At 32.9% G+C, this 20,044-nt stretch overlaps 1 protein-coding gene across 3 annotated transcripts in view; it reads left to right on the forward strand.

Moving 5' to 3' along the window:
• Nucleotides 1–20,044, forward strand: part of FSTL5 (follistatin like 5) — a 649,684-nt gene that overhangs the window by 558,507 nt on the left and 71,133 nt on the right. For all 3 annotated transcript variants that reach the window (XM_024736115.1, XM_024736116.1, XM_024736117.1), the window contains one exon: nucleotides 7,036–7,154. In XM_024736115.1, the coding sequence (XP_024591883.1) occupies nucleotides 7,036–7,154 (119 nt within the window). The remainder of the gene's footprint in view (nucleotides 1–7,035; nucleotides 7,155–20,044) is intronic.

A 20,044-nucleotide genomic window follows, 5' to 3' on the forward strand; every position in this document is an offset into this window, starting at 1 on the left:
TGTATGCTTGTCTTCTTACCAAGGCCAAGAGAAATTTATCTCAGGGAGAACCCATTTAAGAACTTCAAGCATTTTTAGATGAATAATAATGGAAAGAGAGTTTAAAATGATAATACCTCTCATAATGTCATATGACTTACATGCAAGTGTAAGATCTATAAAATTTTGTTTAACTGAAAAATTATTTTTAAATGTATACATCAGAATCTGGCTTATCCAGGACTTTGTGAGCTAAATCAACTTTACTGAATTTCGTGTATATTATCTTATTAATCACATGGATATTTAAGCATGAAATAGTGTCCTCTGTTTCTGAGTTCACCTTTCAGTTCTTTTCTAGCCGTGATTCAAGTTAGCAGGAGTGTAAAAATACAATGTTTTCAAAGAGAAGTATCTCACTCATTTACTGACAAATATTTTTAAAGAGCCTACTGTATGTAGAACACTTTGAAAGCACTGGAAATATAAAGATAAGAACTAGTATCTACTCTAAAGATGTTTTCAATCTAGTAAATTAAAGGCTATATCATTCTTATTGTCAACTAATTTTACTACCTATATGATTTCAAAATACACATTAAAAGATTCAGTAGGATTGGGTCTCTTCTACAATATTTTTTATGATGTTATCAAATATAATCTAATAAAGTATTTCCTAGTATTTAGTAGACAACAGTTTGGGTATATGTTATAAGGTCTAACAATAATAAATGTTTGTATAAGCATTGAATTAAAGGAACTTAAAACATTTTATTCACTGCAGGATTAAGCTGAACTTCTAAATATACTGCTTTTCAGGAGAGATGTCGGGTGGTTCATTATATGACACAGAATTTTCTCAATTTATTATAACATGAAATTATTTTGATGAATATCTATAGAATCAATATTTAACTGAAGCTACTTTGGGAAATACTGGCTTGATGTGACATCTAATGATTTGAAAGCAAAAATATATATATTGATATTTTCCCTATTTATAAAAATTGTCTCTTCTATTCTTTATACATATTTATGAATCTATTCACACATAAATACGGTGTAGAAATGGTTCAAATAAATTTCTATATTAGTTGGGCTAATTAACACCAACCAACACCAGGTACCAGTAGACATTACAGTGAAATCCTGCAAAAAAGTTTACATGTTACATCATCTGATTAGCTTTGTGAACTATAATATCACCAAAGTGGGGAAAAAGGAATAATAGGAAGCAGGTCAGCTCTTAACTCCTTTAGCTGAGATTTTTCACATCTTGTTGTCCACACCATTATATGCTGCAGGGGAGCATTGGAAACATAGGAGCATGCACGCCTGCTTAATGAGCTACTCGAACCTCTTGTATAATTATTTTTAGAGAAAAAAAATTGCTAAGGTTCTCAGGACCAGATTACTGGCTCACAATAATATTGGTGAAATACTTAAAATGAAAAAGGAGAGTTTTCAGAGGGTGAGGCTTCTAAATTCATGACACTTAGTGAGTCATATAATTGGGTGAGGCAGAGACCACGCCTTCTAATGGCTGGCTGCGATGCCATCGCCGAAGTGATGAAAGCTGTCGATATTTTCATTTGCAAGTTCCCTACCTTCTCTGATGAAAACAAATGTCAACATTTTAGTGCTTCAAATGATCTCATAAGCCTGTTTTCAAATCAAAAATGAATCTGACAAGAGATAACCATTTTCAGATATATGTGTATACACACACGTATGCATATATGTATACACACATATACGTGTGTAAATCTATAATTATACATATGATTTCACCTAATATAAACTACATGGCAAACAAATACTCTATTATGTTATAACCTTTGCTATGTTAATCATTAAATGTGAAATGAATCATGTAAATTTGCATTCAAGTTTTTCAGCATATCTTTGGAAGTTCAGGAAATTGAATTCTGACTTAAAAGGACTGGTTTTAGATAATATCACTCTGACCAATATATAATGTTCATACAGTACCCATTTTCCTGGCTAATAAAGAGCTTAACACAATCACTCACAGAATATCTGCTAGAGGAACGAGAGAGGAAGTCCGTCTAATTTTAGTTGAACGTAACATAGAAATCTCACGGAGGTGTGATGGTTTGGTATTGCTATGTGTGTGAAAAGGATTTTAACTCCAAAGACAGAGGTACAAAAATGGGAACATTCATGAAACAAAAATCCCTCCCTGCTGAGTTATTCAAGGTGAGAGATGCAATATAGACCATCTATTTTTGCCTATATTTTTCTTTAGCTAAAAAAAAAAAATTCTGTATTAAAAATATGAGTAAGTTTACGATCACTTGAAAGGGAAAAGAATGATATAATATCAACTAATAAAGGTCTTTAACACCAAACATTGAATTATCTTTGATTGGTTACCAAATCAGTGCTTTGTAGGATTATAATTTGCCATTGATCATAATTTAAATGCTAAAGTAATGGCGGTTTAAGTTAGAGGAAGGCAGACATCAGGACAAAATATTTTTGTTATTAAATATTCATCCAATAATCACACATTAACCAAATGTTATTCTTGATATAAATGATGGAATATATATGTAATTTATAATACATAATGTAACTATATTATCATGATACACTGTTGTTCTTGAGTAGAAATCCTCAAAGGATTGAGACAGGAATGTGAATTATGTACATTTTTTTCTCAGTCCATCTCATGTATTTAAAGAGGCAGTATTGGTTGAAAAACCCTCTGGGAAATACTTCTCTCTCATGAGACTGCAAGTAATTCTTGCCATGTCCTCTCTGTATAGAAAGAAAAACAAAGGAGAAGAAGAGCTCACAAAGAAAAAACAAATTATGGGTCACTTTTTTGTGCTACTGTACTTCGTTAGATTAACAACCGACCTGGAAAAGACAAAGTACCTGTGTCTGTCTTCACAGGGGATGAAAAAAGACAAAACAGCACATAGTCCTAATCTTTACCGTGACTAGAGTGGTAAAGCTTTTACTGAAGTCAGGAGCTTTTGTAATAAACTGCAATAGAAGGCATCAATGAGGAGAGAATGGTAATTGAGACCTACATGGTTGTCAGACTTTCGGGGACTCAAAATTATTGACAACTCCAAGAGCTTTTGTTTATGTGGGTTATTTCTATCCACTTGTATTTACCATATAAGAAATTAAAACAGAAAATTAAAATATGTATTTATTTGTTTTAAATAACCCATTACATGTAGGCATAAATACCACATTATTTGTAAAGTTATATTAAATGGGGAGACTCACTGTTGTACATTTTGCAAATTTTTTAAATATCTGGCTGAATAAAAGATGCTGGATTCCTATGTTTGCTCCTGCATTGAACTGTTGTGATATCACTCATAACATCATATGTCAAGTAGCCTGTTGAGAACTACACTCCACATTTGGAAGCATCTAATTTGTGAGAATGAGAGAGAAAAATGCAAATGACATCTTAGCATTAATATGAACATAGTTTTGACTTTGCAGACCCTCTGAAAGGATCAACTTTGAGAACGGCTCTACTAGAAAATCAGGTTGCTCTTTTAGCAGGCTCACACATTTGTAGAATTCAATCTCATAGAAAACTGAAATGTACTAGTAGTATATCTCACAGAGTAGATTTGAGGAAAACAAGAGGACAGTAATCACATTTTGGTTAGATGCCATTTCACCATTTTTTTTCCACTGATGTTTCAAAGAAGACATAATGTCAGTCATAAAAAAGAGGGACAGTTACCATTTCTTGAACTCACAGTAAGAGTTCAGGTCACTCTGCTACGTTTTCCTTTGTCCATGTCAGTTACTTCTTAACAACAGCTGCATAAATCTAATTATTGTCTCCCAATTTGAGATGGAGAAAGTACAGCACAGATATTACATGGGAAGTAACTTTCCCACGATACAACAGTGACTTCCATAGTCGTGATTTACCTCTGAGCTGTCTGAATTCAGAAAATTAAGTTTATCTCTCTTTGTTATATTCTCCCACACCAAAATAAAAAAAGGTTAGGGCATGGAAACTTAATAGTTATAATGAACATACACAGATATGTTATTGCTTCCTATACAGATTAAGCTAACAAATGCCCCAAAGTGAAAATCAGCATGTGTTTTCAATTACCACATCTCAAGCATCAGGTAATTCATATCATTCTGTGCCTAGTATATTCAAAATAAATTACAATATTATAGCAGCAAATTTAAAAGGATATATATCTGCATCATATATTCAGATTATAAATTCTGCTAAAACCTAAGTAGTAATTGATGAACAAAATATGTCTAGCAAGAAAATAAATGCAAAATATCCCTCGTGTAGGTAGGGAAGAGAGGAATACACAGATGGCTCTGAAGATAAAGTTTTATTTCATAGCGGAGTGATTGATACATAGGTGTTCAGTTTATCTTATTATTTTAACATATATTTATACATGATACTTTGTTGGCATTGCTATTTCATAAACACTAGGGAGTTATATTCCCACCAAAAACAATAAAATGCAAAAGCAAACTAAACCTTGCATAACTTCATCTGTATTTTTCAATAACTTGTAACTGGGAAAGTAGCTTATACTCTGTAAAAATGCTGATGTGTATGTAACTCATACTTTAAAAAGCAAGAAAATGGACTTTCAGTTTTGAAAGTGATTTGGATGGATTAAGCGAGTTTTAGAGGAAAATACAGCTCAAGAAATTTCATCTGTGGAATCCCACTGACTGTACTGTGCACAGAATGTAGTAAAATAACACAATAAAAATATCCATAGGAATAAGGGCAGGGAATACTTCAAGAAACTTTGCAGACTGTCTGGACTTAGAGTAGTTGTCAAGTTCAAACACATTCAGGCTCCTGACTGTGGAGCAGAATTGTGCAGTACCTGAAGGAGAATATAGTGGTGTTCATTAAAAAATGTTATGAGCTTTGTATGTAACTGACGCAACTGAAAATCAGGTCCAAGTTTCAACTACCAGTATCGTTAATTTGCTAGTCACTGATACGTAGCACACATCAACCTTCTGACAATGTTGTTATGAGCTTTGTATGTAACTGACGCAACTGAAAATCAGGTCCAAGTTTCAACTACCAGTATCGTTAATTTGCTAGTCACTGATACGTAGCACACATCAACCTTCTGACAATGTTGTTATGAGCTTTGTATGTAACTGACGCAACTGAAAATCAGGTCCAAGTTTCAACTACCAGTATCGTTAATTTGCTAGTCACTGATACATAGCACACATCAACCTTCTGACAATGTTGTTATGAGCTTTGTATGTAACTGACGCAACTGAAAATCAGGTCCAAGTTTCAACTACCAGTATCGTTAATTTGCTAGTCACTGATACATAGCACACATCAACCTTCTGACAATGTTTACACAGAAGCTTGCTAATACAAATCAATTTTTTGCATAAGCAGTTTTTGTAAGTTTTATCCTTTTGGTATGGAATTGATCCCTCTGTATTCAAAGCTATAATTATAAATTGTAGCTGACAACTGGTAAATTTTATTTTATGAAGACATAACTTGAATTTAGTTCTTGCTACTTCTGCTACTGTTCTGGAATATCTCATTGTAACATTGTGCGCTCTGGAATTAAAATGCACAATTAACTGATAAAGATTGCATGTATTAAAATATGAGGACTGTAAAATACTTATAAAACAATAATAAGTCCAAGGGGGAAAAAACAAAAAACCAATAATAAGATGTGTCAAAATAATCTGGATCATTTAAAATATATATGCATTATTAGAAATAATTTCACTCTGTATAAACACCAATAAAGTGATAATTATGATCGAATACATTTTCCTCTGACTCATAAGAATAGATGGTGACTTTTAAAATTAACTAGGAACATATTTAACAAAAATAAATGTGGCTTAAGTTGAATAAACAAATTTTTTTTTTACAAATCTATAAACTTTTATTGTAATCCTCAGGCTTGACTTCATGGGCCTTGCAGGTGTCCTCAAGTGAAGTAAAAATTAAAAGTAGATGATTTTCAAAGTTAAGCATTTTAAAGAACAATGATTTGCTCTTCAAACTATCAGGATTTCAGTATAATTGTTTATCTATTAGCTCTCACTGATTTATGTGCGGTATAGTTATACTGAATAAATATGATTGTGCAAAGCAGTACACCTGGATGAGGTACTCAGTTGAGGATCAGGAAAGGGAGAACTACATGCTCTTAGTCTGGACATGTTGGGACAAAGCAGAAGCAGAGGAAACACAGAGAACAGGTGTGCAATCATACGTGACAAGTCCCCAGGTGCAGACCACCGTTAACTCCACGGCATTCCAGATGTCTAACCTGTAGCATCCCGTACCCATGAGGTGTGGGTGTATAATATAAGTGAGATGAATTTCTGAGATGTCACACACCCAAACCCGCCCTGTGAAAAGTAATTAAAAGTATGGTTTAAATGAGATTTTTGCAAGACCTTAAATTAATTCAAATTTTAAACTGGAGAAATAGACCCCAAACTTTGTCAATATGAAAAGTGATATGTGAGACCTCTAGTAGGATTATATTTACAAACATTATTTTAGGAAAATACATATTCTCCAAAATCTGGGGAACTTGGTCTTTTTGTTTCTAAAAGTCTCTATCTAAGCTAAATTCCTTCAAAGAATGCCATTTTATTTCCCTTAGGGAACTCTAATAGAAATAGAATAAATATGATTCTTCAAAAAGCACTTTTGTCTTAATCAGCACCTAAATTAAGTAAGGATGGTAGCAGACATAATCTATGTATCAAAGAGTTTATCTCCATTTATAATTATTTTTAAATATGTGAAACATTTGTTGAATTATGTTAAAGAAATCACTGACTTGCAGATCAGAGAGATGAAGTAGGCTGTGTGCCTAATATTGCAGAGCTGCTTGGGCGTATGGTAAAGGTCTCACACGGTCTGCTTTAGTAGCATTATAGGACTTCACAAACTGATCTCTCACCAGCAGTGTGAGGGGCACTGAGTTTTGGTTGTAAATGTTTCTAGTAATTTTATTTTGAACTTTTGAATGTGTTTTTACTCCTAAGGTCTGGGAATTGGGAACATGTTCTATGTGTTTTATGAAGATGGAATCAAAGTGATACAACCCATAGAATGTGAATTTCAGAGGCACATTAAGCCTAGTGAAAAGCTCCTTGGATTTCAGGCAAGTATTTTAAAAATTCCTTTACAGTTTTATATAGTAATTTTGTTAAGTAGAATTGTATTTTGGAAATACAATGAAATCTACACGTATATGAGACATGTGGGTAGGACAGTGTTAAAACTATGATATTGTCTGTTACTCTATGCAGGTTTTATACTTAAAGAGGAAGATAATGTGTATTCGTAATGACCTGTTTGTAATTAAAATAAAGGCACTAGAGGTGAAATATCAAAACTGAACACAGCATAAAAACTTCACCTGTTCCTTAATTTAGAATGTCTCCCATTTTGGCAGGCAATGGTTACTTTAACGTAATGAAAGAAAATAGCCTATAAATAATCTGATGGGAAGCTGAGGTATATTAGATGCTTTATAAACGTTGATGCCCATTTATTCTTCATCTTATTTTTTTCATGTACCTTTATTTATTTACATGTACTTACCTTTAACAGAAGTATTTATTTTCTGTAAAATTTTGGTCAGCTTTCAGAAAATAGAAGAATATATGACAAAATGCATCTTGCCTATACATATTAGGGACCGTACTTCTGTGCAGGATAAGAAATAATAATTTTATATTGCTCTGGTATGTATATCTCCACATAAATATGTGTACACCAAAATATGTAATACTAAAGACACCCATGTTACCTTTGTGTTCCCACACAAGTGCAGGCACGCACCAGACACCCAAAATAAGGTAAGATATTGGTAGACCTCAGAATGCAACCCTGTCTTGATACTCATTTTAAGGTTGACGTGGCGACAAGATATGAGCAAAATAGATATTAATGCCCTGGTTTAGGTCCTTTACTTTCAACTCCTATTTTGAACCTACCAGTAGCCAGTGTTGCCACATATTGAACTATGGAGACAACAATTTACAAATTAAAGCCATGTCCTAGAATGAGAAGAAGGAAAAACATACGAGAATGAGATAAGATAGGCCAGCATCTCTCAGACACACTGTAGGACAAAGCAATCTAATGACATCCTATTTTAAATAAAGGAAATGATTTAACTCAATATGTTTATGAGTGTTTAAAACAAAAGAAACTATTTTTAATTTAAAAATATTTCACTTAAAGGCTAAATTACTGAATAGAATCATTACCATTTTTGTTAAACTATAAGTTTAACAAGTATGAAAACACTTTAAATTGTACGTGCAGTTTTGTTTTGTTTTATAATCAGATATCAATACTGACTAAATCCATTTTGAATAAGGTGTGTGTGTATGTAAAGAAACACATATAAAAATATAAATATTTGCTTCTGATAAAACAAGTCATTCAATTTTATGGCATGTGTATATTTTTATAAAAACATTATGGATGAGAAATTTGGGCTAACACACAAATATTGGAAATGTGGCATCAAAATAGTTATTTAAATCAAAGCAAAATCATTTAACAAAAGAGTGTTTCTGATTCCTACGGGATTGGCAGTGTTGTAGCTAACTATTTGGAATCTAAAGCTGAAAAAGCAAGGAAAAATTGATGTGATAGTTTTGTGACATGTCTGGAAAATAGGGATGTGAAGTTTACTTACCTGAATGTCTCTTTTTAAAACCTTTGATTACTTAGACTGCCTCCTAAAACAAATAGATCTCTCTCTCTCTCTCTCTCTCTCTCTCTCTCTATATATATATATATATATATATATACACACATACACACATATATACACATGCATATATATATAGTGAGAAATTATATACATACATATATAAATTATGTATACTTTTCTATAAAAAATTAAAATTGAAGAGGAGATAGAAACCAAACATCAGTGATGACAGCCTTAACTCATTTCCTTCAACCTGAGAACCCTTATCCACAACAGTGACAAGGCAGGGATTATTAGTTATAAAGAACTAATTGACTGCATCAAATTTTTCAAATCACTGCCCGTGGAAATCTTACAGCCATCTTACACATGGGATTATGCTAGAAAGTCATACTGCAAAATAGAAAGAAATATAAGGATAGAAAGTTAGCATTCTTATATAAAACAAAAATTTACAAGACTTTCTATATGCTAATGGAAGACTAAGCAAAAAGTATAAGAAAAGTTAGATTTTGTATTTTTAAGATGAGAGAAACTATCAAATTGTGTGTGTTTAAATTTATGACATTTCTACTGGTTGGATGTTGAAATTAAAATACAAATACATATTAGCTGACCAATATATTTGTTAAAGCACTAAGGATAATATAGAGAATGGATAATTGGCTAAAACTACATCCTGATTATATTGTAAAATGGAGAATACAGGCATTTGTTTATACCAAAAAAGAGACATATTTCTCATGCAGTTATTATAGCCCATATATATGAAATAAAGGCTAGAGTAGATAAACTTTTATTTCGTATTGCTTTGTTATTTTGTTATTCCTTAATGTGAGATAAGCTTAAATAATTGGAATATGTATACCCAGACACTTTCATGATACACAAGTATACAGCAGTAGAAAAAGAAAAATTGACGGCAGTATGCTTTGAGAATAAATGTTGGATTAAATGTGTTTTTTATATGAAGCTATTTTATTTCTGTTTAAACACAAAAGATGTGCATTTCAGAGTGTGTAAGCTATCTGGTGCCACATTCTACTAGATTTCATTTCTAGTTATAAAATAATTTCATGAGAAAATTGTTGAGTATTATGTCAAGAGAACATTTTTCTCCAGAGAAACAGAACCAATAGGATTAGTATCTATATCCATGTCCAGATCTGGATCTGGGTCTATATCTCTCCATCACTGTCTGCCTCCATCTCCTTATTTTAAGGAATTGGCTCTGGAACTGGTGGGTGGAGTGGCACGCACGTGTGTGAAATCGGTAGGGCAGGCCAGGCAGTAGGAAATTCAGATACGAGTTGATGTTCAGTCTGGAATCCAAAATCCACAGATTAGGCCAGCGGAGTGCTGATACAAGTCAACACTGGGGTCTTGAGTCTGACATCTATAGGCAGACTGGAAACTCAAACAGATTTCTGTGTGGAAGCCTTAAGGTGGGATTCCTTCTTCCATGGGAAACCTCACTCTCAAATCTGAAGGCCTGCAACTGATTGCATGAGTCCCACTCACATTACGGGGGGTGATCTGTCTTACTTAAAGCTAACCAATTCAATTTACTTTTTAATTAATTTTTATTGGCGTATAGTTGCTTTACGATGCTGTGTTAGTTTCTGCTGTGCAGCAAAGTGAATCAGTTGTACGTATACATATATCCCCTCTTTTTGAGATTTCCTTACCATTTAGATCACCACAGTGCATTAAGTAGAGTTCCCTGTGCTATACAGTAGGTTCTCATTGGTTATCCATTTTATACATAATAGTGTATATATCAGTCATAATTTCCCAGTTCATCCCACTACCCCCCTTCCCCGCTAAGTATCCATACGTTTGTTCTCTACATCTGTGTCTCTATAAAGCCAACTAATTTTAAATGTTAATCACCTCCACAATACTTTCACAATGACATCCAGACTAGTTCTTTTTTTATTATTTTATTCAAGTATAGTTGATTTACAATGTTGTATTAATTTCTGCTGTACAGCAAAGTGATTCAGTTATACATATATATATGTATTCTTTTTCATATTCTTTTCCATTATGGTTTATCACAGGACTCTGAATATAGTTCCCTGTGCTTTACAGTAGGACCTTCTTGTTTATCCATTCTCTGTCAGACTAGTTCTTGACCAGCAACTGAGCGACATAGCCTAGTCATAGCCAAGCTGACATAGGAAACAACCCACCACATCTTACTACCTCTATTAGTCAAGACTTTGATTAGCATTTTTATTCCCAATGTACTTACACATGGCAGGTAGTCGAGTAACATTTGTGAAATGAATTTAAGGAAAACTCCATTGCTTAGAGCCTTAGGCTATTCATTCTTTTATGCATTGCCTGAGTTTAAAGATGTATACATCTAATTCCCTCCTCACCTCTCCTTACTTTACATTCCCACAAAACAGTGTTCTTCTTGTGAAAAATGTTTCATAGAATAATTGATCACTGAATTGTTTCAGGGTAAACATAACCTCATGGGTCTATTAATTCAAGATCACACGGTCAAAATATACTGTTCAAATGCCCAGTCTAAGATAGTTTGGAGTTCTATTATAGAAAAAAGAAAGCTAGTTCTTCTGGATTTTAGAAGATAAATCACTTGATTGTGAGTAGTGGAAATGAGTCTTTTCGAATCATTTTTTCCCCACAAAAAAGGATTAAACATAAAAATAATATTTTTCAAAGTCACTGTTGATATTAAGAGAATTGCAATTCCCAATACAACTCATTGGCTAGTAAAGTTTAGATAAAAACTGAAATATTTAGAATACAGAATCTTTGCTCAAATCTCTCAGAAGTTGCTGTTTGCTTGCTCTAAATAAAAATTCAATTTTGGTGCAATGTCAGATTACATTAGGTTTCAGCTTTTGGTAGTGAGTTGGTTGAAGATTCATAGAACATGCTTTTATTTATACTTTCATCTATCTTTTTTCCTTTTTTTGTGATGCAGCCTAACTAGACAGGATTCTTGCTCTATTTATCCTAGTTGTATACATGATTTCATCTTGTCAACTACAGTAAGTGTGTACTTCAAGCAAATAGGTTTCTATCCCAGGCTTATAACTTCAGAACTCAAACTGAAGTGGGTTTGGAAAAATGTTTCAATTATTAGGCTTTTGCAAGATTACCAACTGTTTCACTCTTCTGGTTTTCAAGTATTCTGTCAACCTTATCCACAACTCTTTTAATCTTTAATGCTTTTTTACTTCACTTCCTTCTCTGTTCGCTTATTAAGATCCAGCTGCTGTTCTCCATACATACCATCATGTTATTTATTCTTTCGTGGGGACTAGAAGAGCTTGAAAGAAAAATCACACAAATCTTATCATGCGTGGGTCTTAAGTATATAGATGTGTGTGTGTGTGTGTGTGTGTGTGTGTGTGTGTGTGTGTGTGTGTGTAGTTTGGTTGGGGGGCAATGTTGCGTGGCTTGTGGGATTTTAGTGCCTCAGCCAGGGATCAAGCTTGGGCCCGTGGCAGTGAGAGCAGAGTCTTAACCACGGGAGCACCAGGGAAGTCCCACATGCACGGGTTTTATATTTTAGGATGCAAAGATTCTGTTACTGGTTTTAATGCAACTTAAATGATACTAACTCCAGAGGATCATAGTTTCTGCAGAAAGTCTGATGTGAATCACCTCTAAAATGTCTATTTTCTAGGCTTGGAATTTCCACATAAGAAAATTACCTAGACTTTATAAATGAATATGATTGGTACTCTATTAGAATGGAGGTTTTACATAGGAACAGGTTGTGTCCATAGTGTGCCGAATACTCAGGTATCAAGAAATTGAAACTGAGATTAGAAATGGGGAAGCAGCTCTCTCTGCTGTGTCCACACTTCTCTCTCTGCTGGCGTTCCCTCTTCTCAAGCAGTGCAGCCTTCAGGGCATGTATCCATTTCCTTGGTAATACTTCCAAACCCCCTTTTCAGCATCTCCTTCTGTGTCTAATCCAGTTACTACTTCTCCAAACTCTGTCCAGAAAAATAATTGTTAAAACACCAGCCGCTTTATATGATGCAGGCAATTCATGTCTCCATGAAGACATCAAGCAACCTTTTGAATTCAATACCACTGTATATTTCAGAAAGGTAATCGAAATTTTTCCCCACTTATTCTTTTCTCAGTGGGTCTCTATTCAAACATGGCTTAACTTACAAAGAGTTCTAGAATGATAAAAATTTAAGCTTTCATTACAATGATATCCTGCAAAGAGCTGCCTAAAGAGAGCAATGCAGACTACCTCTAACTATTCCTTAGAAGATGATGCTGTTGATTTTAAAAGAAATAAATTTATGAAATTGGTCTTTGAAGCCCTGGATTTAAAGGGGCCTTGTAATCTTTCATTAAAAATCACACTCTTCTGAAATTCTCACATTGCGCTTCTGTTACGCTTGAAGTAGGCAAGGCTAACGTTAGGGGGAGAGCAGCGGGGAGCGTGTAAATCATGCAACAGCATCTTAATGGAGTTGTATAGCATATTAATTGGATCAAGTAATCTTATCTAAGAAAGCATATTAGTTTTTAAGAGATTTTTAATAAGAGCCAGCCAAGTTATTTGGTAAATGTGACCAGAATTATGTATGTCTCAAACAGTCTCTTGCCATCACATTTTTTATGTGAAATATAAGGATTCACTACACACACCTAGGAGCACATTTTCTGTACTTGAGAAAGAAATGTACTTATAGTAATTTGGAATTTCAATAGAAACTTCTTAAGGGTAAAATGGAAGAGTTTAACATAAAAGTTATTCATACAGATATCTTGAAACTTAACACCATTTTACTTGAGACTTACAAAACTCACATAAATGTAGCTTCTGTGGCTCTTAAACTACAGTTTCTGGTCTAAGGTAATAGATTGGCATGTGGTAAAAATAAAATAATACAGAAGTAGTAGTTTCTTACTCTGTACCTTACTATCCCCAGTCTGACTTCATGCAACCAATTACATTTAATCACTTTAAGTAATATGCTCAGGAATGGTATTTCTTGAATTATCAATATTAGGTATTTTCTAGTGATGTTCCTCTCTGAAGGATGTTAATTTCCAAATTTTCTTCTCTCTAAATATGTTGAAAAGTTACTGTAACAAGATTAATTGTAATTATCATATGGAGGGTTAGATTGATGATTTTAATGATTTATTTAAACCTTAGTCCTTATTTTTCTTTTCCTTTTCTTTCTTAAAATTTCTATTTAACTGATCTCTTGCTTGATTTCTCATTGCTTATATTTTATATTTCAACAATAGTTGTCAAAATTGTAATTTCATACTGAAAACTGTAATTTCATACTTGTCATTTCTTTAATATCTTTTTCGTGTTTAGATAGGTCATTAATCTCAGTTTGAATAATGTGAGAGGCTGTGCAGGAAGGAAAACAATACAGTAAATTAATGGCTTTATTTTATTTTATTAAATGTTTGAATCACTAAATTTTTTTTGAAAATATTGCTAAATGTTTACAATGACAGTTTTGCATTTCTCCATATACTTTATCATATAATGATGTTACATGTTTTCTAAATTTCTTAAATTTGTATTTAAAATACAACTATATAATAAAAATCCCAAGGAAAACAAAACTTAAACCTCAAAATTATTGTTCATCCCATTACTATTTAAGCTGCTAATTTTTGCCCATTAAAACTCCTTTTTTTCTCATATTTAAAAATCCACATACTAGTATCATTTTCATTTAAAAAGTCACTCTTTAATATATAACTTTCAGCATAGTTACTTGTGAATATAATTTTGCAAAATATCATCTTATGTCTGATAGTTTACTTTTGAAATTATTTAGAAAGCTGAAAGATGCAAACGAAAAATAGCATATCAGATTATATAATCTGCATACATAAAGGATTTACATTGAACTAAGTCACAGAGGCAGTTTTGGTGAATTCTTATTCAATATTGTCTTCACTTTATTACTCAAGAATATTTCTGAGCTGGATAGTGTGGCAGAACCCCTATCAGATTTGTCAGTGAAAAGAGACAAGAGAAAATGTAATTCTGCAGGCAATATAATAAAGATATAGTTTTAAAGAAAAAGGACAAAGAAAATGTAAATTTGGTCTCTCTTCTTACCTATAAAGAAGATAGGCACAGGAGTAAATTATTTTTATGTAACATTTATTTCTAAAGGTTTACAAGATATTTTAAAATGGGTGTATTTTATGGTTTTTATATTAATTGATACAAACACAGCAAAATACCTATGTGTATAAATTATTTGGCCAGAATCCGCTCACTTCATACCTTTAAGAAAGAGAATATAAGGTCATTTTCAATAATAATAATTAACTAGTTAATGTCGTAAAGCAAGCTAAAATAATTTTTAAAGAATGTTGACCTGAAAAAGTGTAATGATTCTCAGTGTCGGCGTTCCTATGTGGAACAAATTACTGTGTGAATTACAATACAGTTTAAAAGTACACATGCGTATAATTATCCCCTCTGGAGCCTTATAATTTTTGAAGATAAATCTACCACATTTCAGAATGTTTTTCAGTCCATAATAATGTTGAAAAAACGACTAAGCCTGCCTTCCACATAAGGCGCCCTCTGCCGGACAATATGGGGAGATGCAGAACTCCATCAAAATGACACTTTGCCATCTGCATTGTGAGATTATGTTGCATAGAAAAAAGTTCAATTCCTAAGTGATGTTACACTCTACTGAACAAATATAGAGAATGCAACAATCATAAAATTCCCTCAATTCATGCTTGTACGTCAACATTTTTAAAACAGTTACAAGACAAAATAAGCCATTCAGAGCAAGAGATTACATAATGTATTCTTAGAAAGGCAATTAATGAAACCTCTCTTGGTCCTCAACTAATGTCCCCAAAAAGAGAAATCTGTAAAATGTTCATTATCAAAACTCATGCATTTAAAGAAAGAAAGGGGAACTTACAGTTTCTGATATTCCATGTCATTCAGATTGTTTGACCCTTTTCCTTAAAAGTTTATCTTTGTTTCCTTTGTGTCCTACAGATATATACCAATAAGAAATCATTTAATTTACTTTATTTTAATATAAGAATTTCAAAGAATCAAGGAATAGAATCTACATGAAAGTCCTTTAAAGGTTTAATGACAGTTTGTTAATGTGGCTTGTGGTCTCCCCAAACTAAACTTCAAGTTTTTACTTCAATCCTATCTTGTAGAAGTAATTTCTTTGCCTACCTGATAATCTGTCTCATAGGTATTATTTATTTCAAAATCTGTATTTTCTTTGGTAATATGATCAGAACATAGAGAAGTGAAATCTATCAAAACAAAATTGCTTGCTTTTAAAATACATTTTATTTATTTATTTATTATTATTTTTTTGCAGTATTCACTTTATTTTATTATTATTTTTTAACATCTTTATTGGAGTAGAATTGCTTTACAATGGTGTGTTAGTTTCTGCTTTATAACACAGTGAATCAGCTCTACATATACATATATCCCCATATCTCCTCCCTTTTGCATCTCCCTCCCACCCCTCTAGGTGGCCACAAAACACCAAGCTGATCTCCCTGTGCTATGTGGCTGCTTCCCACTAGCTATCTGTTGTACATTTGGTAGTGTATATAAGTCCATGCCCCTCTCTCACTTCGTCCCAGCGTCCCCTTCCCCATGTCCTCAAGTCCATTCTCTACATCTGCGTCTTTATTAGCATCCTGCCCATAGGTTCTTCATGACCATTTTCTTTTTTAGATTCCATATATATGTGTTAGCATACAGTATTTGTTTTTCTCTTTCTGACTTACTTCACTCTGTATGACAGACTCTAGGTCCATCCACCTCACTACAAATTACTCAATTTCGTTTCTTTTTATGTCTGAATAATATTCCATTGTATATATGTGCCACATCTTCTTTATCCATTCATCTGTTGATGGACACTTAGATTGTGTCCATGTCCTGGCTATTGTAAACAGAGCTGCAATGAATATTGTGGTACATGACTCATTTTAAATGAATCTATTTGGACTAGTTTACCTTGATGCTCCAATTGAAGAAGTGCCAAGGTAAATTAATCCAAACAGTCTTCTTAAAGTAGTCCTCTTAATTTTGACTGTTAATCAGTAGCTGGAAAGGACCATTTAAGCAAATATTCTCTATTGTTACTTAAGGAAACTAGAGTACAGAACATATTTGAAAGAAGTAACCTCTATCTTTCCATGATATTCATCAGTTTTCATAGTGATGTCATAATTTTGATGAGCTTTTCAACATTTTAAGGAGAGGTTTACATACTAAAGTCCATTCTTTTTTTTTTTTTTCTTCTTGTGTGGTCATTTAACTTCATGTGTTATCTGGTAAGAAAAGAAATTTTTAATAATAAATTTTCACCCTATCTAACCAACTTACCAATTGTGCTTTGTTAAATAAAGTTAGGAAGGAGCACCATTGCTCCTGTACAAATCAAATCTTCAACACGTTGGGAAATGAAATTAAACACAACTAATTCTTTAATTCCAACTATCTAAACTGCCCTTTAATCGAGTTGATCCTTCCTGAACCTTGCGGGTCCATATAATTTACGTTTCCTGATATTCCCCATATTTGTCTAATTTCTTTAGTGCTTAATGTTAGCTTTCAATTCAAAGGACATTTTGCCAAACTCTATTTACTTGTTCTTGGACCTAATGTGAAACCTGTGGTCTTGATATTTAACTTGTCTCACCATTATTCAAGTTTATGCCTTTTCCAAAAGTCATTAAGTCCCTGCCCCTGGATTCTCAGTGCCCACTGACACCTGGACCAACCCGCAGCCAGGATTCTGGCTCATTTACAAGAACCAGGAGAATCGACACACACATCGTTCAGTCCTGCACTGACGGAAGATGTAGAGTTCTTTCTTCTCTCATGTTTTGCAGACATTTGAAATTTAACGCTCTGCAAATTTATTTACTTTTAACTTGGTTATTCGCCTCACACCTCTCAAGATGGCCATCATTAAAATGTCTACAAATAACAAATGCTGGCGGGAGTATGGAGAAAAGGGAACCTTCCTACACTGTTGGTGGGAATGTAAATTGCTGCAGCCACTGTGGAGATCGGTATAGAAGCTCCTCAAAAAATTAAAAATGGAACTACCGTATGATCCAGCAATCCCACTTCTGGATATTTATCCAAAGAACATGAAAACACTAATTTGAAAAGATACATGAACCTCTATGCTCATTGTAGCATTATTTACAATAGTTAAGATATGGAAGCAACCCGATTGCCCATCAACAGATGAATGGATAAAGAAGATGTGGTATATTTATATATTTTTTTATGATGGAATATTAGTGATAAAAAAGAATGAAATTATGCCATTTGCAACAACATGGGTGGACTTAATATAATATTTCTATAAACTGGTAATATATTTTCTGTTTAAGCAGAGTAGAAGTAATTCAGATAGCTTTGCTTTTTGTTTTTTTCTTTTATAGAAACCATGGACAAGTTCTAATTTAATCCTCTCAATTTCTAGATAAGGAAATGAGAAAAGACAAATAATTAGCTCAATATCATAGAACTGCCAAGTGATAAAGGGAAAAATAAGTTCTCCTGACCACATATGCAACCATCATTCTGTATTTAAAGTAACTCTTTGAAATTCTTAAATATACACAGTGAACTTCCCTCTAAAACATTTTGGGAAATTGAAAAAAAAATATTTGATGAAAAATGTGTAGACTATTATAGTTTTCATGAAATATATCCCATAGTGAATTTTCTATAGGAAAATAACAGGTAACATTTATTGATCATTTGACCTTTTCAAACATGATTTCATTTAACAAACATAATAATCCTATGTGATTGGTGATATTGTACCAGTGACATAAACAAAGCTTAAAAGGAGTATTTACGTGGCTAATATGAGTGTAAAACTGGATTACATCTAATTCTGGTTGACCTCAAAGCCTGTGTTTTTAATCTTTCTAATAATTTGCGGCTAAAGAGAAATCAGTCCTCAGTATATGATTGTATAGTGTTATCTGCTCCATTTTTGTTATAACACTGGAGGACATACATGCATTCTCCTTATGTTAAAAGAAAGGAAGAAAATCTCTTTACTGTGGTCTTTGTACCATTGATATCCTAGAATCAAAATCATACTATCTGACAGTTTTCTTATATAGGCCAAATTAAGGCAAATCAGCCCCTAAATTTCCATGGCTACCTATGCTTTGACTAATACGAACTAGTTTGTTTATGACATTTTCATAAATGAAATGGGAACTAGAATTAGATAAATTGAATATATCTAACTGTAGAAATAAGCAGTTGTATCACTTGGGTTATAAGCAGTGATCTCGACTAAAAATTGACGAAAGTAATTTAACCTCATTGCCTTTAAAAAAAAATGGTCCAGTAAGGGAGATAACCATGGATGTTAAATTGTTTAACATGCTATTGTAAGATCTAGGGTTTTTTTATATTGCAAAGCAAGATTAAAAGAATACATTATATCTAGTGTATTGACAAATAGCTCAACGTTGTATATATATATGTATATATATATTCATGATTATAAAAAAAAATCCTGGAAATATCTAAACATTCCAGTTCAGTACAAAGAACCCTTGTTTCATTTCTTTGATTCATGATAAACTGAACATTGCATTTATTAAAGTGAACACTATTTTGTCAAGTGTTTCATTCCCTTTTCTATTTATCTCAGTAGACTCAGATTGCAACAGTTTGGGATATATATGTATTTTAAGGCTATTTAAAAGAGAAAGAGAGAGCTAGAAAAGAAAAGAAAGCTCAAAATCAGAGCTTCTTAAAACATTTGTGGAAAAGAACCCTCCAGGCACGCCTGACACACCCAAGCTTGTCTAAACCCTATTAAAGGAGATGGGTCCGCTGATCATGCTTATGGATATTATGTCAATGGCAAATTGTTAGAAAAGATTCTAAATGGTTATTTTCCATTTCTGTACTATTCTCAGCTTGGTAAGGAACGATATGCCAACAGGCAGCTATCCACAGACTATATTTTGAAGATGTTCTAGAATTCGGTTTCTCAATGATTCTGGATGACATGGAATAGTGTTTAACAACATGTTTGAGAAATATACACTTTTTGATCCCCTCTCCTTTTTTTTTCTATGATAAGTGACATTTAAACTTGTATTTACTGAGGAAATATTGTACCTTCCCCAGTATGTCTGTAAAATGTAGAAATACAGGAATAGCAAAGGCTAACATTTTAGGCAGGGATGATAATACCTGATTAAAGGCCAAATTATGTGGCACCAAATATAAATGCTACAAAAATTCAGACAAGAAGAAAATTAGTAAG

Source organism: Neophocaena asiaeorientalis, unplaced genomic scaffold, assembly GCF_003031525.2.
Source record: "Neophocaena asiaeorientalis asiaeorientalis breed wild unplaced genomic scaffold, Neophocaena_asiaeorientalis_V1.1 scaffold7, whole genome shotgun sequence".
NCBI classification, from domain to species: domain Eukaryota; kingdom Metazoa; phylum Chordata; class Mammalia; order Artiodactyla; family Phocoenidae; genus Neophocaena; species Neophocaena asiaeorientalis.